Source organism: Grampus griseus, assembly GCF_964374135.1.
Source record: "Grampus griseus genome assembly, chromosome: 20".
Taxonomy (NCBI): Eukaryota; Metazoa; Chordata; class Mammalia; order Artiodactyla; family Delphinidae; genus Grampus; species Grampus griseus.
The window spans coordinates 14,251,439-14,278,172 of NC_139014.1; the positions used below are offsets into that span (position 1 = coordinate 14,251,439).

The 26,734-nt window shown below is 44.8% G+C and overlaps 1 protein-coding gene across 2 annotated transcripts in view; it reads left to right on the forward strand.

Annotated features, from left to right (window-relative positions):
• Positions 1-26,734, forward strand: part of TEX2 (testis expressed 2) — a 106,921-nt gene that overhangs the window by 56,789 nt on the left and 23,398 nt on the right. For both annotated transcript variants that reach the window (XM_082678714.1, XM_082678715.1), the window contains exons 3-7: positions 8,636-8,836; positions 9,813-10,152; positions 11,425-11,672; positions 21,540-21,686; positions 26,421-26,520. In XM_082678714.1, the coding sequence (XP_082534840.1) occupies positions 8,636-8,836; positions 9,813-10,152; positions 11,425-11,672; positions 21,540-21,686; positions 26,421-26,520 (1,036 nt within the window). The remainder of the gene's footprint in view (positions 1-8,635; positions 8,837-9,812; positions 10,153-11,424; positions 11,673-21,539; positions 21,687-26,420; positions 26,521-26,734) is intronic.

The following is a 26,734-nucleotide window of genomic DNA, read 5'->3' on the forward strand; positions in this document are numbered from 1 at the left end:
TCCAAGTATTAAACGAGTCCCTTTATAGATTGTGGTTTGTTCTTTCAGCCAGACATGGCTTCTAAATCCAGCGGAGAATTGAAGAGAAACCCCTGACCTTTTACAACTGGGATCACAGGACCAGTCTGTGGGCCAGACAGCTGCAGCCCAGCTGACTGCGGTCATTGTCCCCCAGCGGCGGGCACTGTCTCTGTTTTGACAGTTCCAGCGTCAGAAAGAAACAAGGCTTGTCTGAGACGCTCTAGTGTGGGTTGAGAGCATCTCTGAGTTCTTTAGTTGAGTTGTTGAAATGGAATGAGTTGCTAACTGTATCTGTACCTCTTTAGACCCACCCACATAACGAAACAAAGTTGGAGAAAGATCTTACTTGGTAAGGAATTCAGGGTGAAGACTTTTAGAACAGCTGCGCAGTGGACAGTTGGTCACTATTTGGGGAACACGATGAAGACCTTGGAGTTGCTGCACTGCTCACAAGATTGGATATTTGGTCGCTTAGGTGTGGAAATTCCATGTGCAGCTTAACCCAGGGAGTAGGTCAAGCCCCAGGTGAAATTTAGCTGATTGGTAGTATCCAAAGGCAGTCAGGGGACTTCCCTGGTGGTCCAGTGGTTAAGATTCCATGCTTCGCTGCAGGGGCTGCAGGTTGGATCCCTGGTCGGGGGACTATGATCCCACATGCTGCATGGGCCACAAAAAAAAAAAAAAAAAGCAATCAGGGTTTGCACTAGGTAATTGCTTCCTGCAAGGGCAACCTGGATTTGAGTCAGTAGGGGTGCATTAGGGGGCAGAACAGGGAACTCGGAGAGCAGTCGTGCCTGGCCACCTGTTGGCCTGAGCCTCCCAGTGGCCAGTCTGCATCCTGGATGCCTGACAGTGTGGGTTAAGCAGCAGCTCTTGTGATTCTCTCCGGGTTTCCTATCAAAGCTTGTAATGTTCCAGAAAGAACCCTACGTGGGAGTCAGGACACCTGGGCTCTAGTCACAACACTGCCCTCTCCTCTATAGATAAGAAGTGGCTGATTCAGTTTCTGTCCTGAAAAGCTTTAACAATTTTTACTCTTCGTTGTCTTTCTGAGGTTACTTCTTTTCTTGTTCTGTGCTCCTTTTTTTTTTTAAATTTTATTTATTTTTGGCTGTGTTAGGGCTTTCTCTAGTTGCGGCGAGCGGGGGCTACTCTTCGTTGCGGTGCGCGGGCTTCTCATTGCAGTGGCTTCTCTTTGTTGCAGAGCACGGGCTCTAGGCGTGCAGGCTTCAGTAGTTGTGGTGTGCAGGCTCAGTAGTTGTAGCATGCAGGCACAGTAGTTGTGGCTTGGGGGCTCTAGAGCACAGTCTCAGTCATTGTGGCTCGCGAGCTCTAGAGCGCAGGCTCAGTAGTTGTGGCACATGGGCTTAGTTGCTCCGCGGCATGTGGGATCTTCCGGGACCAGGGCTCGAACCTGTGTTGCCTGTGTTGGCAGGCAGATTCTTAACCACTGCACCACCAGGGCAGTCCCTGTTCTGTGCTCTTTGGTGCAATAATAATTTGGTGTTTCTCTTCAGGAACAGGGACCAAGTCTTCTATTTCAAATAAGCCCTACAGTTCCCTGTGCTTAGTAGGATCTCAGCTCATTCCTTTGCTTCTCTCCACCTGTGCAGCCACAACTATACCTACAGGCTGTGATGAGCACACCAGTCTGTCCTACTTACTTGTGCTTTACAGATTTTATTTAATCCTCACAGCCACCCTCTGAATTAGGCTACATTTATGTATTCAGTTGACAAACATTTGTTACAACTGTGATTGTCTTCTGGAGTTTGTAGTTAAGTAAACCAGGCAGTTAATGAATACAGTGATAGGAGGAAGGTAACAGAGAACTGAGCCTAGGTAATCAGGGAAGCTTCCGAGGAGAAGCGTCATCTTTGCCGTGACCTGAGGGATGACCGGGAGTTAGCCAGACTAAAGGTGGGGCTGTGCTGTGGAAGTGGGGTAGGAGCCTGGACCTCGTAGTCAGGCAGACTTGGTTTAAGTCCCAGATTTGCCACTCCACAGACCACTTTTTTTTTTTTTTTTAACCCCTGTCTAAGCAAATCTCTTAACCTCGCTCACCGCTTTCCTCACCTGCAAATTCTTAGGGAATTGGCAGAAGTAAAGGAGATAATGCATGTGAGAGCCAGGATCATAATGTGAGCTTAAATGCCAACTATTATAACGAATATTAATATCAGTATTTTAAAAATCATATGCATAAGATTTGTTCCTTTTCTATATGCAGACTGTACCTCAACAAGGTACTGTTATCGTGGAGAAAGTCATTATGGCTTGAGCAGAGTGGGAGGTGGGGACCAGGGAGGCATGAAGCTGGGAAGTAAGGTGTGCAGGACCCTTTTACAGGTGAGAAAACCAAGGGTCTCAGGCTAAGCATCATCCAACTAGGCGGTAAGTGGTCAAGCCAGGATTGGAACCCAATTGTTTCAGACTCTGCAGTTCTGCTAATGGATGTGGGTTGGCTTCAGTGCCTGTGTTTGGACCAGCAGCCTTTCATGTAATCAAGTAAGATCAAGGATCCAGTCTCACTGAAGCTAACCAATGATTGTTCACAATAGATGTGCAGTTCAAATCCTGATTTGTGAGTTGTATTTATTTGGTTTTGGCAGCTGTGGACTTTAGCGTCCGATAGATTTTTAACACAGTACCGCAGGAAGGAGGAAATGCGAAGATAAAAGGGAAGGAGAACCCACAGGTGCCTTTGTGTTTGGAGCTCAGCCACAGGTGATTGTGAAAGGATGGGGGTTGGGAGGAGGAGGGTCAAGCCAGCTCCAATCCCAACTGGAAGAAGGGAGTTTGCCGCCCATCGGGCTTTCCCAAGGAAAAGCAGCTCCTGGATTCTCTTCCTAGGCCTACCCCTGCCTCTCACCACTGTCTCCTCCAGTGGGGCAGGCAGGGTCCTGTGGTTTTGAGCTGTGGAGGACTTGAAACTCTTCTCCATGTTCCTGGGAATCAGGCTAGTGTTCTAGTGTTCTTGCAGCTTGGCCCGTGGTAGAGGGTGACCTGTCCCTGTCAGAGCTGTCAGCAAAGAAGGACAGCCACATCTCATCTCAGAACTGTGGCCATGCGGGCGGACACAGGCTGTGGCCCAGTGAGAACTCTGTAGAGGGCTCAGGTGGTAGCTCAGGCTGCTGGGTCAAGAGCCTGGCTTTGTGGCTAAAAACCAATCCCTGAAGCACTTGGAAACAGTTGCTCTTGTTAACCAGATGTAAGAATTTGATGAGGAACAAAAACTGAGCAGCTGTTTGTTAGACTAGTGCAGAGTGATGGCTCTTCACCTGAGCAAGCCTGTAAACGGATGAGCTGATGCAGGGCTTGTGTCCCAACACGTGTGCCTGTGTCTTGTCTTTTTTCTACTAAAAATCAAAGGAATAAGCTAAAAGTGTTATGTAAGTTTGTTCACAAGTTGAGTATCTTTTAATGATCTTATAGAACTATAAGAGTTTTAAAAACTTTAGCCTTTTACCTAGATTACTTTTGTTCTTATTCCTGAGTTTTTAATATTTGATGTTAGCTTTTTAAAGGGGTTTTGAATTTCTAAAATAGAATGTTTCACCTGGAAACAGGTTTAGATTATCTTCTCATTCAATTAGGTAAAGCACCTACTAACACTGCATAAACCTGCATGTATGGAAGAGGAAAGAGGAGGGTTTTGACCATTCTGGTTGAGCCCAGTGTCTAGGTCTGAAAAGCTGGAACCCAAGAATTGGGCATGGGCTGTCTAGTAGAGTAGACACCAGCCACATTTGGCCATTGAGCAGTGAAGTGTAGCTGGTTTGAACTGAGATGTGCTCTGAGTGTAAAATACATAATGGATTTTGAAGACAGTACAAAACAAAGAACGTAAAATCTTATTAATAATTTTTAATATTTATTACATGTTGAAATGATAGTTTGGATATATTGGGTTAAATAAAATACATTGTTAAAATTAATTTCACCTGCTTTTTTCTTTCTTAGTGTGGCTGCTAGACAGTTTAAAACTACATATTTTCATGATGCACATTTATGGCTCATGTTGTATTTCCATTGGATAGTGAGTGCTTCCCTGAATAATTCTGCATTTTCTGACTTAGGAAAGAAAAAATGAAAGCAGTTGGATAGAAACAATCTTTTATTCCTAAATTTCTCTTAATTCATAAATCAAATAATTAATCTGTCCAGTCGCAGGAGTTTCGAAAAGGGGAAATTCTCTAAAAATTACTCTGTTTCTCAGAGGCTGTCTTATTATTTAAAACTAACTTAATAGTATAATGCTTGTCTTTTTTTCCCTTCAGCCTTTCTAGTCTGGTGGTGACTGGATGATAACTGTAATGTTGGGAATTTTGTCGAAAATTCCAGAACCATGTTAGTTCTATTGCCTTTTTTATATATCTACTATAATCTAACATAGCTGGGAACTAATGAAAAATATTTTTTATGGAGATATTATTGCAGAAACGTTTGTCGTATCAAATTATGATTGTCATAATTCAAAAGTCATTAAATAAAGGGTGAGCATCTCAGCTAAGATGTTGTGATGGACCCACAAATGTATCACACATATTCTGTATCCTCAAGTAGCCTCTGCTCTAGCCAGGAGGTATACATTCAGAGTGAAATGACTCCAAAGAGCAATCCCAGGTGGGGACCATATGGCCAAATGGCTTACAAAGGACACTGATAGCAAGTTGCTATTTTAATTTCATAGTCGTTCCTTGACCGTTAGAACTTCTTAAGCACCAGTCCCTCCTTCCCTCCCTCCATGGATTCTTCTTGGTTTTAGTAGCACTGCATGTAAACTCAACCTGGCCTTGAGCATGGCTCTGAAGCAGCCTAGAAAAATCAGATCTGCTGCAAGTTCTCTATTAATCTAGTTGCCTTTAGAACTTTAAGCCTAGTAAACCTGTTATATGTAAGAAAGTATTTTCTGCAACCAAATTGGATAAAAAGAGAACTGTGGATTATATGTCAGGAGATGTTTAGCGAAAAATGTTTGTGTTTAAAAAGACAAATAAATACATTTATAGAAAACTCTACCCAACAACAGCAGAATGCATATTTTTTTTAGTGTACGTGGAACATTCCCCAGATAGACGATATTCTGGGCCATAAAACAAGTTGAAAAGAACTGAAATTATACAAAGCAAGTTCTCTGACTATAATGGAAGTAAACTAGAAAACAATAGCCGAAAGATGTCTGGAAAATTCGCAAATATTTGGAAATTAAACATACTTCTGATTAGCCATGGGTCCAAAGATAGTCACAAGGGAAAGTAGAAAATATTTTCAATTGAATAAAATTGAAAATACAGCAAATCAAAAATTGCAGCTGATGCAGTGCTTAGAGATAAATTAATAGCAATAAATGATTATATTAGAAAAGAAGAAATGTTACCAATATCAGGACTGAAAGAGAGGACATCACTACAGACTCTACAGACATTAAAAGAATAATAGGGAAATATTACAAACAACATTATGCCCAGAAGCTGGATAACTTAGATGAAACAGACAAATTTCCTAATAAGATAAACTATCAAAGCCCACTCAAGAAGAAATAGATAACCCGAATAGTCCAATAGTAACTAAAGAAATTGAATTCATAGTTTAAAACCTTTCTACAAAGAAAACTCCGGACCCACATGGCTTCCATGGCAAATTTACCAAACCTTTAAGGAAGAAATATTAATTCTACACAAACTCCTCCGGAAAATAGAAGGAACACTTCCCAGCTCATTTTATGAGGCTAGATAATAATACCAAAAGATACTGCAAAAGACTATAGACCAACTTCCTTCATGCACTTGGACAAATGAACAAAGCACTAGCAAACCAAATTCAGCAGTGTATGTAAAGGATAATAATAGTGTTGTGCTGGTAAACTGGCTCTCCGGTTGGTGGGGGGAGCCCTCTTTGTACTGATTTCCATGGTGTAAATCTCCCACCATGGCCAGTTGCAAGTTACCAACGTAAGGTCACTGAATGTGGAGTTGGGAAAAGATGTGTAGAATCAGCTCTCATGAGCTGGTATAGTCCAGCTTCAGCACGTCATGACCCATGCATAATCTTCCCAAGAATGCGAACTGTTCAACATTCAAAAATCAGTGAACGTACTTCACCATAATAACAGACTAAAGAAAAAGACAAAAAACTGTGAACCAAAAATCATGCTTAGTTCTATACTTAGCAAAATAAGCCCACCCAAACTGATGCTCCAGCAGCTCAGTCCACTTCAGGCCTCACTGTGCTCTGTATCGCTTGTCCCCTGTTTTGCTTCATTGCTTTGATCATTGCTGTTTCTTTACAAACACCTAGATTACACTCTCTTCCCATGGCCACTGCTTACTCATCCAGCATTTTTTAATAGATGCAATGACTCATTGGGAGGAGGGTGAGATATTCCTAGCTCATGCAAAAGATTTACTGAGGTGTATAAATCCATATAATTGGCTCATAAATTTCACACACACACACACACACACACACACACACATACCCCCAATGATAAAGAAGCATGTTTGTCCGTTTTTATTTCCAATAACACCCTCAGGATATTCTTTGTGAGGACTTTTTTTAAATAGTTACTCTAGTGGGGTCATAGGATGGTGAAATGAAGACCAGTTCTTCTCTACTGTTTTGGGAGTACCCTTGGGTCAAGAATGTTGTTGTTGTTTTTAAACGTCTTTATTGGAGTATAATTGCTTTACAATGGTGTGTTAGTTTCTGCTATATAACAAAGTGTATCAGCTATATGTGTACATATTCCCTCCCTCTTGCATCTCCCTCCCACCCTCCCTATCCCACCCCTCTAGGTGGTCGCAGAGCACCGAGCTGATCTCCCTGGGCTATGCAGCTGCTTCCCACTAGCTACCTGTTTTACATTTGATAGTGTATATACGTCCATGCCACTCTCTCACTTCATCCCAGCTTATCCTTCCCCCTCCCCATGACCTCAGGTCCATCCTCTACTTCTGCGTCTTTATTCCTGTCCTGTCCCTACGTTCATCAGAACCTTTTTTTTTTTTTTTAGATTCCATATATATGTGTTAGCATATGGTATTTGTTTTTCTCTTTCTGACTTACTTCACTCTGTATGACAGACTCAAGGTCCATCCACCACACTACAGATAACTCAGTTTCGTTTCTTTTTATGGTTGAGTAATATTCCATTGTATATATGTGCCACATCTTTATCCATTCATCTGTTGATGGACACTTAGGTTACTTCCATGTCCTGGCTATTGTTAATAGTGCTGCAGTGAACGTTGTGGTACATGTCTCTTCTTGAATTATGGTTTTCTCAGGATATATGCCCAGTAGTGGGATTGCTGGGTCATATGGTAGTTCTATTTTTAGTTTTTTAAGGAACCTCCATGTTCAACATCAGTAATCATTAGAGAAACGCAAATCAAAACTACAGTGAGGTATCACCTCACACCGGTCTGAATGGCCGTCATCAAAAAAATCTACAAACAATGAATGCTGGAGAGGGTGTAGAGAAAATGCTGTTCTTTTTAAAATCTTTGTATCAACTCCTGACACACTGCTTGGCACATAGAAAGATTCACTGCATGTTTGGATGAATGGATGAATGAATAAAAGAGAATTTTGAGCATCCCTCACTTGCCGAGGCTGTTAATTCAAGATTTTAGTGTGAGACTCAAATACTCACCGTGGAAATGGCTATTCCTTGAGAAGAATGACAATCCCAACTCTACTGTAGTGATCTTCAGCATTTCTCTGCTCATTTCAAAGACATAAAGTGAGGGGTGTGGGAACACAGTAATTAAAATTCCCTAGAGAACTTCTTTTAAAGAGATCTGGACCACCCATATCATTTGAAAAAGTACTGTGGGGCTGGCAGAGTGTTAAATGATGAATACTGATTACAGCTATGAGACTAGCTTTAGCACTGTTTTGTTGTGTGTAAGGGTTTTGTGTGTTGTTCATACCTTCAACATGTTTGCTCTCTGTACTCATACGTTGATTCTTAAACATATTAATGGGTGGGGGGGAACCTGGAACACGACTTTATTCATTTAAGTTACTACATATCTTTGAATTTTGACATACCATTGATCATATCTGTGATTTATTTAATGCCTAAGTCTCGATCATCTGCTTCACTATGTGATTTCACTGAGATAGAAATGGGGAGTGGTATGGTAACATGAGTTAATATGGTCTGTGAAATTTCAAAGATTGTTTGCAGGTGGGCTGTGTCTGCTTAATTAAGAAGGCCAGACTGGGTGGGATTACTTGTCCCCAGAGGAGGTCAGGCTGAGACAACTTCTTCTGTTTACATGAACTAAACTTTTGAGTTTCCTGATTTGCCTTTCAGCTTTAAAGAAAAGAAAGAAAAGCTTTAATTATTTAGGAAAATGGACATTGTCATTCTCCCCCTAAATCCAGGTTTTTAGTTAACAAAAACATACCAAATCACCCCTCAGCACAATTATCCTTCAAGCTCAGAGACTTGTCTCAGCAACCTCTTGTCATCAGTAAGTTAATACTTGCATCGTAGTCAAGTTTGGTTTCAGTGCCCTGAATACCAGAGTGGTCATCATTTTCATACTGAATCAGGTGTCTGTTTATTCTGATTTTACTAAAGGAAGTTTTTCTCCATCAGGGATGGATGAATGAGATTTACAACTACGATCCAGAAACGTACCATGCGACTTTGACACATTCAGTTTTTGTTCGACTTGAGGGTGGGACCGTAAGGCTTTCAAAGCCCAATAAAAATATATCCAGGAGGGCAAGCTACAATGAAACAAAGCCAGAGGTGACCTACGTCAGCCAGAAAATCTACGACCTGTCCGACAGCAAGGTGAGCCCAACTAATTTGGAAGCTTAGATGAATGAAAAGCATTTGGAATCTTGGACACTTTACTGTAATTTTTCCCCTTAAAAGGTTGTGTGTTTAAAGTATGAGTGTAATTTAGAGCAGTGCCTCTCAAACATTAATGTGCATATGAATCACCTGAGCATCTTTCAAAGTACAGAATCTGATTCAGCAACTATGAGTAGGGCCTGAGAGTCTGCATTTTTATGAGCTCCCAGGTGATATCCATGCTGCTGGTCCACGGACCACACTCTGAGAAGCAAAGGCATCATACACTCTTCTGACTTTGAGAGTTAATTTTTTTGGTCAAACAAAAGCCACGTGTGGTGGTGCTAGGCTAATAACTAACGCAAGCTCTGTAAATGTGAAAATTATGGAAAATTATGCAAAATAACCACATTTTGATAAAGTATACTTCTGCTTTTGAGAAATGTAAATTATTTGTTATTCCAAAAAGCTATAGGTTCTCTTTTCTTATAAATCTTGTGAGTGATCTTTGAGTTTCTCCAAAATGGCAGAATTATTTAAAATAGTTTTTTGACGAATTTATTCTTAACTTGTGGTTGATAAACTTGAGCTTCCCATCAGGATCTAATTTGACAAATTCTTCTTTTTCCCCCCAGCTTAGGTTTGGCCCAGGGTCATTAAACTCAGTTGATATCCAAACTTAGTTGATGATAATCCATTAACTAATTATTCTGCTACTGTTACCTGAAAATCGTAGATATTTGTAACTCGTGCGAAATTCTTGAATATCTACTTTCTGGAATTATTTTGAAAGATAAGTCATTTCTAAAAATTCTAGTTTCTAAAGTCATGTTATGGACAGGTGGTAATTCTTTCACGTTCATCATTTTAGTCAAAAAATACTATGAAGTTTGCATTTGTGCTCTGCACAGTAGTAATGCACAACGTAGCCAATTCTTAATTTAGAGTGTAAATCCTTTCCCTTTCTCTGTAGATTTATCTTGTGCCTAAAAGTTTGGCTCGAAAGCGAATCTGGAATAAAAAGTACCCCATTTGTATCGAGCTTGGTCGACAAGATGACTTTATGTCTAAGGCCCAGACTGATAAAGAGACTTCTGAAGAAAAGCCACCAGCTGAGAGGGAGTTGGGAGGCGAGGACCCTAAGAAGCCAACCCACCCTCAGGAGGGAACACGATCTGGCCAGCGAGATCAGATACTCTATCTCTTTGGGAGAACTGGCCGAGAAAAAGAGGAGTGGTTTAGGAGATTTATTCTGGCATCTAAGCTGAAGTCGGAAACCAGGAAGCCACCTGGTGTCTCTGGAAGTAAACCAGGTAATGACATGTGTGTTAAATGCTTATGTATTTTTAAAGGGCCCGTGGGAGAATCAAGAGAGAGTCCCGGGTAGGAAGAGAGGAAGACCACCCTGAACTGATGACTGTCTGCCACCTAAGGTGTATTCATGGGTTATTTGCCTTCTAGGCTGCTCACTGCAGTACTTTGTACTGAATCATTTAACCAGTGATGGAACCATCTGCAGATGTATTTTTTTCGCCTTTGCTGGTTCCTTAAAGATTATATCAATATTTATGTTTATGTACTGTGGCTCCTCTGAGGGAAGCAGCAGAAGGAGAACCCTAGTTATAATAAGAAGGCCAGTGAGAAGGCAGCTTATGCTCTCAAGCTCCTGGCCTTCAACTGGCCTCCACGCCTGAGATTGCCATCGAAGCACAGAATCCTTGGCCTCCTGACTCACTGCATTTGCCATCGATTACCCCGCCCCTCTGCTCATTTTCTATCCCTCTGTCCCATGTACTTTGCTTGGAATAGCACTGAATCTCTCACCGTCCTCCAGACATACTGTGCCCTGTCATTGCTTTTTGCATATGCTGTTCCCTCTACCTGGAATGCTCTTCCCCCACCTAGGCCGGGAAAATGCCAATTGTTTCTTCAAGGGGCAGTCCAGAGGTCACTACCTGTGAAGGTCACTGCTGGAGGAAGCGCCTCTCGGCTCTTGGGCAGAGGGACTCACCCTGTCCCTTCTGCCCTGAAAGTCCTTTAGTCATGCTTCAGTACAGTGCTTATTACAGAAAATTGTGATTTATTTGCCTAGGTGCCCGAGTTCAAGGGCAGGGACTGTGTATGTCTTATTATTCTTTTTAATGTGGAGTTGGCCCAGAGAAAGTGCTCGATGAAAACTGTGTTGAATGAATGAATGAAAGATGTTTGTCCATCCACAGCTTATGGCAATTCCAGTTAGCTTTCTGCCCACTTTCTGTGTGCCCCTTGGGCTGTGTCAGTCCTTCATCTGACCCCAAGAGAGCACCAGAAAAAAAGAAAAGGTGCCTACCAGATATGTATCATGGCTCCCATTCCTCTGAATTGTCTTGAAGAAGAATAAGAACTGTTCTAAAAAGTTATCTATCATTACAATGGAAGGTGTCTTTCAGGGTGGGAAATAACCTTATAAATATGTATATTTTAGATAGTCATTTATAGCATTTTAGCTGCTTTTCAGCTGTACCCAGTGGAGTTTGCTCTGTGTTCCATTTCCTTTGCCGTCGTTTTCCTCATCTGTGTTAACAGCCATCACTTCTTTGCTCCAGGGGTTTTGCCCTCACACAGCAGACACAACAGTCCCTCGGGGCACCTGACCCACAGCCGCAGCAGCAGCAAAGGCAGCGTGGAGGAGATCATGCCCCAGCCGAAGCAGAAGGAGCTAGCGGGCAGTGTACGGCAGAAGATGCTTCTGGACTACGGTGTGTACATGGCCAGGTGTGTCCCCCAGGAAAACCGAAGCCCCCAAAGGAGCCCAGCGCAGAGTGCGGAGAGCAGCCCCACAGCTGGGAAGAAGGTAAAGCTGGCTGCCTGGGGGTAGCTTTTTTGCTCTTAGATTCGTTTCCTCATACATAAGCCCTTTGAGCGCCTCTTTTGTACCAGGCCCTGTTCTAGGCATTGGGGACACAGTGCTGAACCAGACAGATGAGGGCTGTGCTCTTAGGGAGCTTGGACTGTAGTCAGGGAGACAGCAAGCAGCAAACAGCAAACATCAGGTGCCAATAAGCATGAAAATAAAGACAAATAAGGGAGGATGGAAAGTGGCCAGAACTGCTGTTTTAGATTGGGGTCGAGGACAGCCTCTTTGAGGACGTGACATTTGGGCAGAGACCTGACCAAAGTGAGAAAGTGAGCCCTGGCGATCTGTGTGAGAGGAGCATTCCAGGTGCAGGGACCAGAAAGTACAAAGGCCCTGAAGCAGGCCTGTGGTTGGAGTATTCAAGGAACTGTGGTGAGGTCAGCGTAGGTGACAGCGAGCAAGGGACAGAGGCAGGGCCTCGTCAGATCAATTCCTCGTCTGATCAGGTCATGGGAGGCACTGGGAGGGTTTTGAGCAGGGGCTAATGTTGATCTGACTTGAGTTTAAAAAGTCATGTGGCTCTCCATGGAGACTGGAGAAGGGGCAGTAGGAGGAAAGGGCGGTGGGAGGTGATCGTGGCAGCAGAGCATGGGGCTAGGCTGAGGTGGTCATAGCAGGCGGTGAGAAGTGGCGGCCTTGGGGATACTGTTGGAGGGGAGCTGGCTGGATTTGCAGATGAGTTCCATGTGGGATGGGGAGAACCAAAGGAGTCAGAGATTACCCCTAGCTTTTGACCTGAGCAACTGGGCCATCAGTAGGGAAATTCACAGAATCATTAGCAATAGAGGTCTAATTCCTTAATAACCATTGTATACTCAAATTCTCAGACTCCTCAGCTCTGTCCAGGGCTTTTGAAGGTTTACCATATGCATTATTTGCAAAATGTAACAAGCTGGACATTGACTCAAGATCATTTGTGATAAGATGACTAATATAAGCTGCCATATGTCAGACTCTGTCAGACACTGTAGTAGAATTACTCTGATCCCTTGAACAGTCTTGCAAACCAGGTGGTATTCTCTCCATATTATAGATGGAGAAACCAAACTTCACAGAAGTTAAGTAGCTTAATGTCACAGTTGCTAAGTGATGGAGTGCACGAAACCTGATCTGAGACTCCGAGGCCCTTTGGCTGCCAGGACTGCCGTCTTGGTGGGTCATTCTCAGACTGTGCTTGCCCTGAGGCCTCCAGCCGCTACGCCCCATCAGGTTCTGAGGCACAGCCTCCCGCCCGTGGAGCACGAAGCCTGTTTCTTCCATGTTCAGTTACTAAAGTGTTTAACCTCTTATAGTGACTGTATTTCTGTTAACGGGAAGCATTTGGTACCATCCTCTTTGTGCTTTCAGGCTTTAGTCATTCTGTTGACCCTCTTCAGTGTGGAAGAGGCCCCAGAACCTTCACCCAGCCTACTTTGTCAGGGCCAAAAAAGACCATATGCCTTTGCTGGCCTCTGACCCACCGCCTCCCCCTCTGACCTAAGTTACCAGCTAGAGTGGGAAGCAGACTTCCCTCTAAGCTAGAAAGGGGTAATAGAAAACTGCTCTGGAAATGTCCTGTTTACCAACAGTGAGTCCCACTCCCCCTAATTCCCTTTCTGCCTGGGCTGTCAGCTGTCTGGATTCTCATTAGACTCAGGAAAATCAGAAGGAGAATTGTGTGATGTAAGAAAAGGATCTAATAAATAAATGCTTGCTTTTTTAAAAAGAGTTCTGTAAATTAAAAAAACAAAAGTTTTAGAACATCGCTTCCTCAGTATGTGTTACATGTGCCTGTTGTATCGTGTAATCACTGGGGTCTGTGGAAGCCGCAGGAGGGCCTAGGAGGTCCTGCTGGCACAGAGCCTGACCCCTCAACCTTGCGCTGCTGTCGCTGGGGTGGGGTGGGGGTGTCTCTGGTACAAACCTTTTTTCCAGGTACTTAGCACTTAACCCCTTTAAACACCAGAACCTTCTTTTCATCTTCTAAGTTAAGTCTGATTAAAGTCTTTAAAAACCACATTGCACTTCCTGTCCCCCTTAGGCAGAGCAGGCAGGGATGATTTAATCTTTTTCCTGGTGATTTAAAGACTCAATACAACACATGGAAATTCAGGCCTGTTGTCCTGCAGGGCTATCGAGGTCAGGCCTTTCACTCCCGTCTGAACCATCCCAGACCACAGACTCTGCAGCATTTTCTGTCACTTGTCTGTTGGCTGGTGTTAGTGTGTGTCCTTCTAGTTGCCTTTCCTTGAGTGCTTATCCTCATCTCCCACCCCTACCCCTAATCTAATGGTTCTAACCTGCATGGGCTAGGCAACCAGAGAGCCAGAATTGTGTGAACACAGGCAACTGTCTTTGAAAGGGGGGCTTTTGAAGCAAGTGCGTGAGGTTTAGCGCTGGGCTCCCACGTCCACTTGGCCTGCCTGAAGCATGTGTGGGCCGCGTCCACTCTCAGGAGTGGTCTGGTAGTAGAGACAGTCATGAATGAGGTATAGGTGTATGTTTTAGTTATCTATTGCTGTGTAACAAATAGCCCCAAATGGGGTGGCTTAAAACAATAACAGTGATTTATTTTGGTGACAGATTTGTAATTTGACTGGGCCTAGCAGTGAAACCTTCTCTCTGCTCCATGCAGTGTCAGCTGGGGAGGCTGGACGGGGGGCTGGAGGACCTGCTTCAGAGATGGCACTTGCATGGCTGGCAAGTAGTTGCTGGGTGGTGGCTGGGAGCTCAGCTAGGGCTGGGGGCTGTGGGCCTCGGTTCTTCCCCATGTGGCCTGGGCTTCCTTCAGTGTGGTGACTGGGTTTCAAGCACAAGCGTCCCTAGAGAAAGAGCCAGGTGGGCTTTTTATGACCTAATCTCAGAAGTAAAGTAATGTCACTTCCTTCCTGCTCCATTAGTCAAAGTAGTCAAAAAGCCCTCCCAGCTTCAAGGAGAGGGGCATAGATTCCACCTCTGCTGAGCTGAGGGAGTAGCAAATTCTTAGAAGAGCATCTGGGATGGGAAGTATCATTGCACCATTTTTGAGAAATAAGGTCTGCTACAGTATTTATTCCTATGCTCTTTTTATTACTTTTCATGCTTTCCTTTTCAGTGGAGATAGTTCTTTACTAGTTTTATTTCTCTTTAATTATGTAATTCGAGCAAATGAGGACCTTCCCCCACCCCCTCTTTAATTTTCTTTTCTTTTCTGTGCCTGTGAAGCATTAACATGGTTCCAAAAACCAAAACTGTACAAAGACATATTCAGAAAAGTGCCGTCTCCCCCGCCCTTTTCCTTCTATTCATCCATGCCGTCCCCCCCACCCCCACCCCAGTAGTGAACCGGTCTCATTAGTCTCTGGCTCATCCTCTCTGGGTTCATTTCCCCTCCTGTCTTACTCAAAGGGTGGCACGCCATGGATACTCTTTTGCACGCTTTTTTCACTTACCAGTACATTCTGGAAATCACTCCACATCGGTTCTTAGATATCTCCCCTTCCTCTTGTTTTTCAGCAACTGCAAAGACTGACTCCATTGTGTGAATGTTCCATAGTATATTCATTCTCTTATATGGGCGTATGGGTGGTTTGTAATATTTTGCAATTACAAACAGTGCTGCAATGAACAACCTTGTATATGTGTATTTTTGTGTTGTTGGGGGTATAGCTTCAAGGTGATATCTTACGAGAATGTCAGAATGTAAACTCACGTGTAGTTTTGTTAGATACTGCCAAATGCCTTTGCATAAGGGTTGCACCAGTGTGCATTCCCACTGGTAATAAGAATGCCTGTTTCCCCACAATTTTGCCAAATGTGAACCTTTTGGACATGGTCATTAGTGCTCATCCTTCCTGCCAAAGACAGCCAGGTTATTTCTTTGGGTTCATATTGCCTCTGCTGTCATGAGTCCAAGAGGAACTGAAAGGGCTCAGAGACACAAAGGAACCTTTGACACCTCTTCAAGTTACACTGTCACTTCATCAGTGTCGGCACCACCCAGACGCTTACCCAGGGTAGCATGCCCCCTCCTCTTCTATACAAGGAGCTTGGAACACAGCACCAGCCTTTGCCCCACCCTGCTGCTGCTTCTTACAGGCCATGTTCAAAGCATCTCTCACCCTGAGGGCTCCAGGTCTAATGGCGCCTTCCACACACTCAGCCTCCTTTCTCACACATGGCCCAGTGCTAAGCTGGGTCAGGAGGTGAGTAGGGCCACTGGTGGTCAGGAGCCAAACCAATGTTGAAAACAGCCAGTGATAATTAGTAGATGTAGACTAGGTTTGTATTAAACAATGCTAGAACACTTCTGGTAGTTATTCTTACCCATAATAATTAAAAACAAGTTCGGGGGATTCTGAAGTCACTTTGGAGCTCAACATTTGAATTATAAAATACTGCTCTTTTGGAGGAAGGACCTGGTTCTCCAGATGTTTAGTGATTAGTGATCGTCGCTGAGCCCTGACTTGCCCTTGTGACTCCGCTTTATCTCACAAACACAGACTGTACCAGCCTCTGAAGTCTCCAAACCCCTGTGATCTTGGTGCCATTTTCTCTCTTCTCAGGCAGCTTCACCTCTAGAATAGTGAGACCATGAGGCTGACTGAGGAGACCCAGAGCTTGATCATCTTGTTGGTTTGAGGAGAAGATATAAACAGCAATTAAGAAAATGAAGAAACTCTTTTAAGAAATGTCTACAGGTGGGATAGTATTACCCCTAGTGTTGGTACCTCAGGAAGGGAGACCCCATGGGCAGCCTGTGGATTTACTCAAAGGTGTGAGGCCAGGGAGGCTACTAGTTCTTTATGCCCTGAAGCAGCCTGCCTGGGAGGGAGGACCATTGGTGAGGCAGCACTGTGCTTGTTCACCAAGTGTGAGGCTCTGGTGTTCAGATCACATCAGGCACTGCCACGCTTCTTTTCAATGGAAGGTTTTCAGAAATACTTAAAGGTCATGTAGGCTGCCCCAGGTTTGGAGAGTCCTGCCTTCATTATTGCTAGTTCCACTAATTATCTTGTTACCTACAAACTGGATCATAAGATATTACATCCTGTTTGGTGTTATCAGGAGATAAGAACTCAACAAAGCAAACAGGAATCAAACAGAAAGGAGGAAATCTTAATTGGCAGAATGGTTTCCCAAGGCTTCCCCTTTCCAAGCTCAGAGTCAGCTTTTTAAACATTTAAAAGTAGAATTGCAAAGTGTTTATCATACAATAAGTAAAAAATATAAAGCCATATATCCAATTTAAAAATAAATTTTAGGAAGGTTACAGACAAGAGTGCCAAGACAGTTCAGTGGGGGAAAGAATAGTCTTTTCAACAAATAGTACTGGGGCAACTGGACATCCACATGCAAAAGAATGAGGTCAGACCCCTCCCTCACACCGTATACAAAAATTAACTCAAAATGGATCATGGACCTTAAGGCAAGAGCTAAAACTATGAAACTCTTCAAATAAAATATAGGAGTAAATCTCTGTGAATTGGGGCTAGGTGTAAAGACTTCTAAGATAAGATACCAAAAATACACACAACCAAAGAAAAAATAGGTAAATTGGACTTCATCAAAATTACAAACTTTTGTGTGCAAACAGTACTATCAAGAACGTGAAAAGACAACCCACAGAGTTTGCAAATCATATGTCTAAGGGTTTTGTACCCAGAATATATAAAGGACTCCTGTAATTCAATAATAAAAGGTAAATAACCCAATTAAGAAATGGGCAAAGGATCTGGATAGATATTTCTGCAAAGAAGATATACAACTGGCCAGTAAGTGTATGAAAAGATATTCAGTCATTAGCCATCAGGGAAATGCAAATCAAAACCATAATGCAATGCGACGTCCAAACCACTAGGATGGCTAGAATAAAAAAGACAGACGATAACAATGATTCATGAGGATGTGGAGAAACCGGAACCCTTGTAACAGTGGGAATGTAAAATGATGCAGCTGCTGTGGAAAGCAGTTGGTGGTTCCTCAGAATGTTAAACATAGAGGTTTGTGATCCAGCAGTTCCACTCCTGTGTGTATATCCAAGAGAAATGAATGGAAATCTAGGTCCACACAAAAACTTGTACACAACTGTTCATAGCAGTGTTATTCACAATAGCAAGAAGTGGAAAACAACTCAAATATCCCTCAGTTGAAGAATGGACAAAGTGTGGTATATACACATAATAGAATATTATTCCATAATAAAAAGGAACGATGTACTGATACATGCTACAGCATGGATGACCTTGAAAACATTATGCTTTGTGCAAGAAGTCAGCCACAAAGGAACACATATTGTGTGATACCATTTATATGAAATGTCCAGAATAGGCAGATTCACTGCGACAGATATCTGGTTAGTTGCCTTGGGCTGGTGGGGATGGAGCTGGGAGGAATGGGGAATGACCACTCGTGGATACAGGGTTTCTTTGGGGGTGATGAAGATATTCTAAAATTGATTGTGGTGATGCCCTCACACTCTGAACATACCAATACCACTGATGATGCTTTTTAAATGGGTGAATTGTATGGTATGTGAATTATATCTCAATAAATCTGTTTTTTAAAAAGGATACAAAACCATGTTAGTTATGCTTATTTTTTAAAGTTATGTATTCTTAAACAAAAAATATATATATATACACACATTGAAAACAAACTGAAATATAGTTAAAATGTTTTAAATAAGTATATCTGGATAATGGGGTTATGGGTGTTTTCTCTAGTAAATATGCTTGTTTTTGTAATCGGGGAAACAGCTAACCGGGAGGGTCTTCCGCTGTGCCCTCTCCTGGGCCAGGCAGCCCTTTGTGAAGCCCTCATGACATCAGATAGTGTGCGACCAGACCTTAGCAGCAAAGCCACCAAGCTGCCTTTGCCCTTAAAAAGCTGGGCTGATCGCCTGGCTATTTGTAATAGGAAAAGTTACACCACAAAAAGTAAATCTGTACTATTTTCTCTTTACAGGTTGGTTTTTAATAAAATATCTCCCAAGAGCTACTCAGACAGTTACAATAGTCTTGCTTTAGCTTCGGGCCATTGAACTCTCTAAACTTCATTTTGGAAGCCATTTTTAGAAACGTACCCTTGCTAAATGTACATCTTTAATTGAAATGGAAAAGTGAATCTGCTTCTCACATTCCTTCCTGCAGCCAAACAGCAGCATTAGGAAATGTGTACACATTTATTGTTGACGGTCTTAAATTTGTATGACTCCCATTGGAAATGAGTTCTTCCTAGCAGCCTGTTGAATCCAGATTTTGTTCATAAAGCTGCTTTGATGCATTGTCAGTGTTCTGCTGCTCATGGATTTTTCTTTGTTCCCAGTGAGTCTGTGGAGAGAAGCCTGCATTAGAAAAAGGAACAGTTGAAAAGAAAAAACAACCTCCTTGTCAGTTATTTCAGAAATTTGTTTCCACATCATATGCCTTTGGCTTGGACAAAAGTTGTGAAATAGCCTTTGTTTCATGCTATTTTGTCTTGTTAAACCTGTTTCCTGTGAATAACTAGGGTTGTAAGGAAAGGTTAGTAAAGAGTCAACTCTCCCACATGAGAAGGGAAAAAGTAACCTCTTCTCTTGTGCAGCCTACAGATCTGAGTGAGACATGCACCGCCCTGCATGGGCAGCCTCTTGGCACTGCCCGGATCCCTGGGGGAGGAGGGTATTGTCCCTGGGTGAGTGTTTACTCAGAAGTCTGCATAGATAATCTGATGTGACTCAAAGACGGTAACCTCAGAAAAGCTAGACCAGATCCCCTTGGGGTGGGGTGCAGATGTTCAGGCAGAGAGAAAAGCGATTCCAAAAACCGCGTACAGCCTGAGGCATGACTAAGTGCTCGCTGGGCACAGGCTTCCACTCGACCATCCAGAACCTGGTGGTAGAGATGCCTCGGTTAATATCAGAAGCCTTTACAGCACCAGAAGAGCACAGAGAGGGGACCCTACAGCCATTCACACAAGGCAGCTAGAGCCATGTCTTCTGAAATGCAGGGACCAACATGTATTATTTTTTAAAACAGAGTTTAACTTTTTTTTTTAATGAGACTCGCCGACATTTATAAGGGATAACTTTGAAAATACCCCAATTTGAAGGACTCCTAGAACATAGGATATCCCTACTTATATGCAGTAACATTAGACTGAGAAATGCAGGTGAACCCCCAGGCCCCCAAAGCGAGAGACGGCACAAGCCCTGATGAGAGTGGAGGACAGGTGGGTGCTGGGCAGCCCTCCAGGCCCTGCACAAGCTCAGTGACCAGTTCAACTGAGTCAGACCCTAAGGACTCCAGGCTTCAGAAAAATCACACATAGGTCCCTGCCATAGACCTTTAGGACACTCACAGGTCATCACATCTCTAAGTGTCAAATCCACAAGCACCAGGCCACCCGTGTACTCTGCCCCCGGCTTAGGACACAGCTGTGCGGGGGCGTGGTCACGGCTGCGCAAGACAGACATCACCAGTGTGAGCCCACGCTGGAGCACAGAGACGTGAGGCGTCTGGTGTAGGTGATGGCTGCAGGCAGCCGTGAGGGCAGGGCAGATGCATTTGTACAAACCGTACAGGGAAGAGAAAGGGTGAGCAATCCACAGATTCCTGCATTTCTAGTTCTTTTAGTCTTTGCTTTCCAAGGCGAATTGTTTCTATAAGGCTATCACCTAATTAGAGACCTCAGAACAAGGCTATGTCTGTCACGCCCAGGCCTGGTCACGCCCCCTTCCTCCCACCGGACACAGCAGGTGGGAGACAGGGAGGAGGCTGTGAGTCAGGCTGTGCTGATGAATCAGGGGCCTCGGGCAGGGTGCTGAACAGTTCTGAGTCTGTTTGCTCCTGCCTGAAATAGAAGTAAAAGTTCTGTCTTTCCTGGGTATTGTGAGATGTAAATGAGGGAACCTGAGAAGGAATCTTATCATAGGGCCTGGCGTGGGGTCAGTGGACACCACCAAGCATTACCTGCACTACCACACCGTCCGTGGGTGTCACGGCTGCTTCTCCCTTCTGCTTCACCCCGACCCTGGCCCTCTCCAGGCAAGAATCCATGGTCTAATTCTTAGCCTTGGAAATTGGAGGCTAACAGGGTTTGCTCTTTTCCAACCTTGCACACTGGCCACAACAGATGTTTTAGGTGGATTGTATCAAGTGGAGCTGAAGCCCAGGGTGTTTCACGGGGCTGAGATGGGTGAGAACAGCTGTAGGAGTTTCACAGAATTCCTCTCTCTAATCCAGGGCTGTGGGTCTCAACCTCACCTGTTCATTACATCAGTAAGAGAGTTTCTAAAAATCCTCATACCCACTTAAATCAGTATCGCTGGATACAAGACCCAGACACCAGTATTTCTAAGCACTCTCTGCCCCTCGCCCAGGAGACTCATGACCTCCCAAGAGTCAGGCTGAATGTGAGAGTCCTGGGCATTGAGAAACTCTGGGGCTGCCTGGTGAGACCAGCTCGATGGTTACATGTCCTGGGAGCCTTAGCTGGAAGAAAGAGAGGCAGACGTTTGATCAGATGTGTCATTGACTTAGAATGTTGGTACCAAGTTAATTTGGGGGGAGGGGAGGGGTAGGGTAATACGGCTGAGCTAATTGTATGAAATATTAGCTGGTTCACAAGAAGACTGGTAGAAGAAGAAAATAAAGAGGAGTTTTTATCTGTGAAGGTGGCTTTTGTTTCTCTTTTTCTATTCACTGATACAACGTGGGACTTGATATTTATAGGGAAGAAATACGACTCACGTGGCCGGTCCCCCTTCTCTAGAGGGAGGGACCTTCAGTGACTTTATAAAAAATAAGCCACTGGCTTGCTCTCCAGTTGCTTTCTAGTTAATTCTGGTCCTTTTTCTTTTACCAGTTGCCAGAGGTTCCACCCTCTGAGGAGGAAGAACAGGAAGCCTGGGTGAATGCCTTGCTTGGAAGAATGTTTTGGGACTTCTTAGGAGAGAAGTACTGGTCTGATCTGGTGTCTAAGAAAATCCAAATGAAACTCAGCAAAATAAAGGTATTGTTTTCCACCCAAGAGGCTTCCGATTCATCACGTCTTAATTTCTAGAAGTTTTGTACATTATATCCTAAGTGAAAAATCATTTGGTTTAAAACGTATAACAAATGAGAGTAGTAAGTTCTTATCAAATAACACATCTGGGGTGTGACCTTGACCATAAGACTAACTGCCTCTGGGGATGTAGTGAATGTTCCTGTTTATTTTTTCCCCTTCTGTTGCCCTCATTGTTATTCACTCTGGGTGAGAATCCAGAATTTGGTTTGGGAAAATGGGAGCTGTTGCAGCTGGTTGGTTATATAGGATCGTGTTATCTTTAAGTTAGTAATGAACTTAAATTGTATGGCCGACAGCCCCCCCAGCCTCACAATCTTGGCCACACAGCATGTGCTCTGAGGAAAATGCCAGACTACTTAAGACCTCTTTCCCAACTCGCTCTCCAAGCTGGGAAAGCTACCATTGCACTCTAAATGTGTCTGCATTTGACCTTTACTTCTGGCCAGATGGTATTTTATTTTGGGCGCTCTCTTTGCTGAAGAAACAGTCCCGGTGCTGATGTAGGCCCACTTGGAAGTGAGTTTAAACTTGCGTAAGTAGTCTTCACAGTTGCCACTAAGTGACTCATTTAGTACCACCTTTACCGCCAGCTGAGAGACCTTATTTAGGTTACTTAGAAGTAAGTTTTTGATCCATTGAAGACCCAACCAAGGAAGAGTCACTTTGGTCCCCAGATCTTCACGGAGAGCTCACACAGTCAGCAGCTTAAGTCAGTGGATCTTTCGGGTCATAGATACCTTTGAGAAGCAGAAACATATGGACCCTTTCCCTAGAAAAATGCTCTGTGACACAAAATTTTGCCCATGATTTCAGAGAGTTCAAGGACTCCAGGTTAGGAGACGGTGAGTCACGATACAATTATGTTGGAAGAAAATGTGGGCGTGGAGGAGCTTCCATTTGATTCCTGTCGCGCCTTTGGGTCATGAACAGAGCCTTTCCTGGCACAGTCAGGCCGCTGTCACCCCTTCCCCAGGCCCTGATGAAGAGGCGGGGCCTCCTCAGCTGGAGGGGCAGGTGTCAGGAGGGCTCTGTTGACAAGCGTCAGCGTGTTTGTGTTCTTCAGGCGAGTGCGGGTCGAGTGCTCTGCAGCGGGAGCAGGAAGCAGTGTTTGGAGAGGAGAGGCTAGCAGCCACCCTGGAGCTCGCTCAACCTCCTCCTCTTTTTGGGAAATGACGGAGGGATCGAGCTCCCGGGTTGAGGCGCACGGGCAGGGCTGGTGCTGCTGTCTTCCCAGAGACTGTCATGGGTGCTTCCCTGACCAGGAGGGCTCTGGGTCCTGGCGACAAAACAGGGCGTGCCTGAGCTGCAGAGGGACACCGCTCTCACTGCTACACACGTTCCAGTACTGACTCTTGGAGCGGGTGTCGGAGGGCTTCTCTCTGGTGCTGGGAGTCCTTGGGGCCAACCTCCACCCCGGATTGAGAACCGTGGGCTCCCTCAACCCAGAGGAGGTTGACGAAGGTCTTTCCTTTTCACCTTCTCCCTTCGCTGACCCTGTGGGCTTCTGCAGGGTACAGAGATAAACTCTCGTCTGTGTTTTGAGGTCAGAAGTGCTAGGGGGTTAGGGTGGGGAAAGTGGTCCCCATCCAGCAGCGCCAGCAGTTCAGAGGTGGGGGCTGTACTTCCCCCACTGGCAGCCTCAGCGCCTCCCACCCTCCACCCCGACCTGAGCTGCTGTCCTGGGAGGTGCCCTGAAGACCAGAGGGGACCCTGGTGATGGAATAAACAGGAGGGCAGTGGGAGATTACCCCCATTCTGAACCTGCCATCACCCCTGCCAAGAGAACACGTACTATCACCACATATCCAGGTATCCCTGGGAAGGGCTGTTCCTTAAATACAGTAGAAATATAGTAGTGAGTATTGGTTAATGGCCGGTCAAGAACCAGAATGGCTGGAGGAGCCTGAGCTGCCCCTGTGACAAAGGTCCCCCCCCGTCTCCTGGTCTCCTTGAGGGCCTGACATATGGAGGGCACTTTGCTGGCTGCAGTGATTGTCACCGTCACCCGTGATAAATACCTCACACTGTGGAAGAGCAGCCCTGTGTGTGTATCTGGTGCCCGGTGATGGGTTTAAAATAAGCTGAGTTTCTGCCTCCACAGCAAGTACACCCTGGGCCTTGGCCGGCTGCTCCGGCACCACCTTGGAGCCCTCAGTAGTTATGGCCTCTGCCCATGTCAGCAAATGCTGCTCTTATTGCAACGGCTTCTAACTCAACCCCCACCAACCTGGAGAACGCCCAGTCCCCAGCTGGGTTTACCCAGGAGGGTAGAGAACACACAGTGGGTTCCCGTCTCACTGTGGTGCCCTTAGGGTGGGAAGAAGAGAGTCTCTGGTTGAAAAGAGCAGGAGGGGGAGTGACCTTTCCTTGCCTCCCCCCCACCCGACAGGGCAGAAAGGAAGCAGCTCTAGGGCCTGGTCCTGAGTTTTGATTCACATCAGAAATCTGAGCAAGGAGGGAGTGAGGGGGTTGGTTAGAAATGTTGCGGAGTCTTGGAGTTGGGTGCTCAGGTGAATAAATAGGAAACGCCCTGCTGACCTCCCCTCCCCACCCTGCTTCCTGGTGATTAGTGCCCATCCCACCCCTGCCAAGTGTTTCTCATCCCCGCTTCCTTCAGTTCCCTCCTCCATCTCAGGCCCTGCCTCTGCCCTCTCGGGGACTCCAGGGAGCAGGATGGGGTGGGGAGGGAGGCTGAACGGGGCGCCAGGAGGGGCCCCATGTTCTCTGCGTGCACTTCCCTGGCTCAGTGTCCACTCCTGTTCCCATAGAAACCTGGCGTGCCTCAGAAGCACTGGGCATTAGGATGACAACAATAGACAAAAAGGATGGGGGCAAGGGTGCAAGATTTTGGCTACATTTTTGGCCAAGTATCATTCTGTAGGCTGATTGGGAGGCCAACCACCACATAACATTAATGCTTTGGAAAAAGGTTTTCCAAATAAAGCAACCACCAATTCAAAAGGCACATTTGAATACTGTCTCTAGTCACATTTTGTCCATCTCAGACATCATATCCTCTTTAAATTAACACCTCCATTCCCCACAGAAAATCAGAGACGAAATTCCCTGACTGGTGAATCCTAAAAGTGTCTAAGTTTCTCCGCAGAGAGACAGCTGAAGAGGTCCAGCCAAAATAGGCACTAAATTCATGTCTGGCTATAGATGCTTCTCATTTTATGGGAAATGTTCAGCATATGTTCAATTTTTTTTAACTCTTACATTCTAAATTTTACAAAATTATTCTAATGTTCAACTGGAGCAGTCCTTATGAGAATAAGAAAATTCTGGGGGAAAAGAAAATAGAGGGACTTGCCAGATTTAAAAATGTATTTTAAAGCTACAGTAACAAAACCACTTTGATACCAGTAGGAAACAGTGCTCAGTACAGATTCCAGTGCAATGGGAATCCCATAATGAAAGGTGGCTTTGCAGGTCAGTAGGGAAAGATTTGGTTGTTTAAAAAAAAATAGGTTAAGACACCTGACTAGCCACTGGGAAAAAAAATTAAGGTGGATTCCTAGTTTACATCTTACATTAAAATTAGGACTGGACTAAAGATTGTTTTTAATGTATATACATAAATCCAGGTCAAGGAAACATAGGTCAATTAATTCTCTGCTCTTGAGGTGAAGTAGGAATTTCTAAGCATGATACCAGCACTCTTACGTTAGTTCACTTAGAGTAAATTCCTACTGACAGCTGTGTTAGTTGGGGTCCCAGCGGAAAACATATGGCACATTCAGTGCAGCAAGCTGGGGAAGGATTTCTGAAGGTGTGGGCCGTTGTAGAGAAACCGAAAGGCACAGTGCAGCACCCCAGGGCTGGAGCGGTGGGGAGCGGTTAACCCAGACTCGGGCAGGGTGTCTAGGTGGAGGGGGCTGCCTGTCTGACAGGAGCTGTGGTCTTCAGTAGAGGGAGGGGACAAATGCCTGACAGTTCTCCTCTCCGTGTACCCCCCCGCCCCCCGCCCACTGGTGTGTTCCACTGGCCAGGCCCGACCAGAAGCCAGAGGAGAGGGCAAGAGTCCATCGATGCGGTTCCCGCAGACCAGCCTCTTGGGATGTAGTGAGGAACTCGATCCCAGAGGGGCAAAGGGAAAGTGTCCAGCACAGGGTCAAGGGATGTGATTTTTTTTTTTTTCCAAGGATTTTAATACATGTTGTGAGTTGGCCTACAGGAAATGTTGTAGTGATTTCCTAACTCCTCACTAGTAGTCTAAAAGAGGCCAATTTTCCCAGCCTTCAGCCAACTCTGGGCATTATTAACCTGACCAGCATGGCTCGTTCCTTCTCCACAGTCTGGTCTCTGGCCACACGCCACCCTCAGGGAAGCCTTCGCTGACCTCCTTATCCAAGACGGTTCAGTCTCCCTCTGCCCCGTTACCCACCTTATCTTCTCTGTAGCACCGGTCACGCTCTGCAGTTATAGGTTATTTGTCTGCTTATCTGTCTGTTCCTGCCTTTTCATCATAAGCCCCACGAGAGCAAGGACCTTGCCTCTCTCGTCCGCGGCTCTGTCTGTAGTACGCTGCCTAGTATATGGTGTATGCTCAATAAATTTTGGTTGAATGAATGTGTCCCCAAAACTTTGACCATTGTTCCCTTTGAGAGTATGTTGACTTCTAGCATTTACCAGGTTCCTAACGAGTCTCCTTGGTTGTTTCCTTCTGTCCTCCAGCTCCCCTACTTCATGAATGAGCTAACTCTGACGGAGCTCGACATGGGAGTAGCTGTGCCAAAAATCCTTCAGGCCTTCAAGCCTTACGTTGATCACCAAGGTAACTCTTAACTGACTCCAGAAAGGAGTGGAGCATTTATATGAGCGTTAGAGTGTTGCCGTCACTGCAGATTGAATACCAAGGCTTTGTGTTTGGAGGGAGTTGGGGGCATTGTAACCATATTTGATGTTGCGTGTCTTCTGTTCTTAACGGTCACAGCCTGAAACCGGTGGGGAGTAGATCAGGACTCCCACTCCAAGCCCTTCTGGTCTTC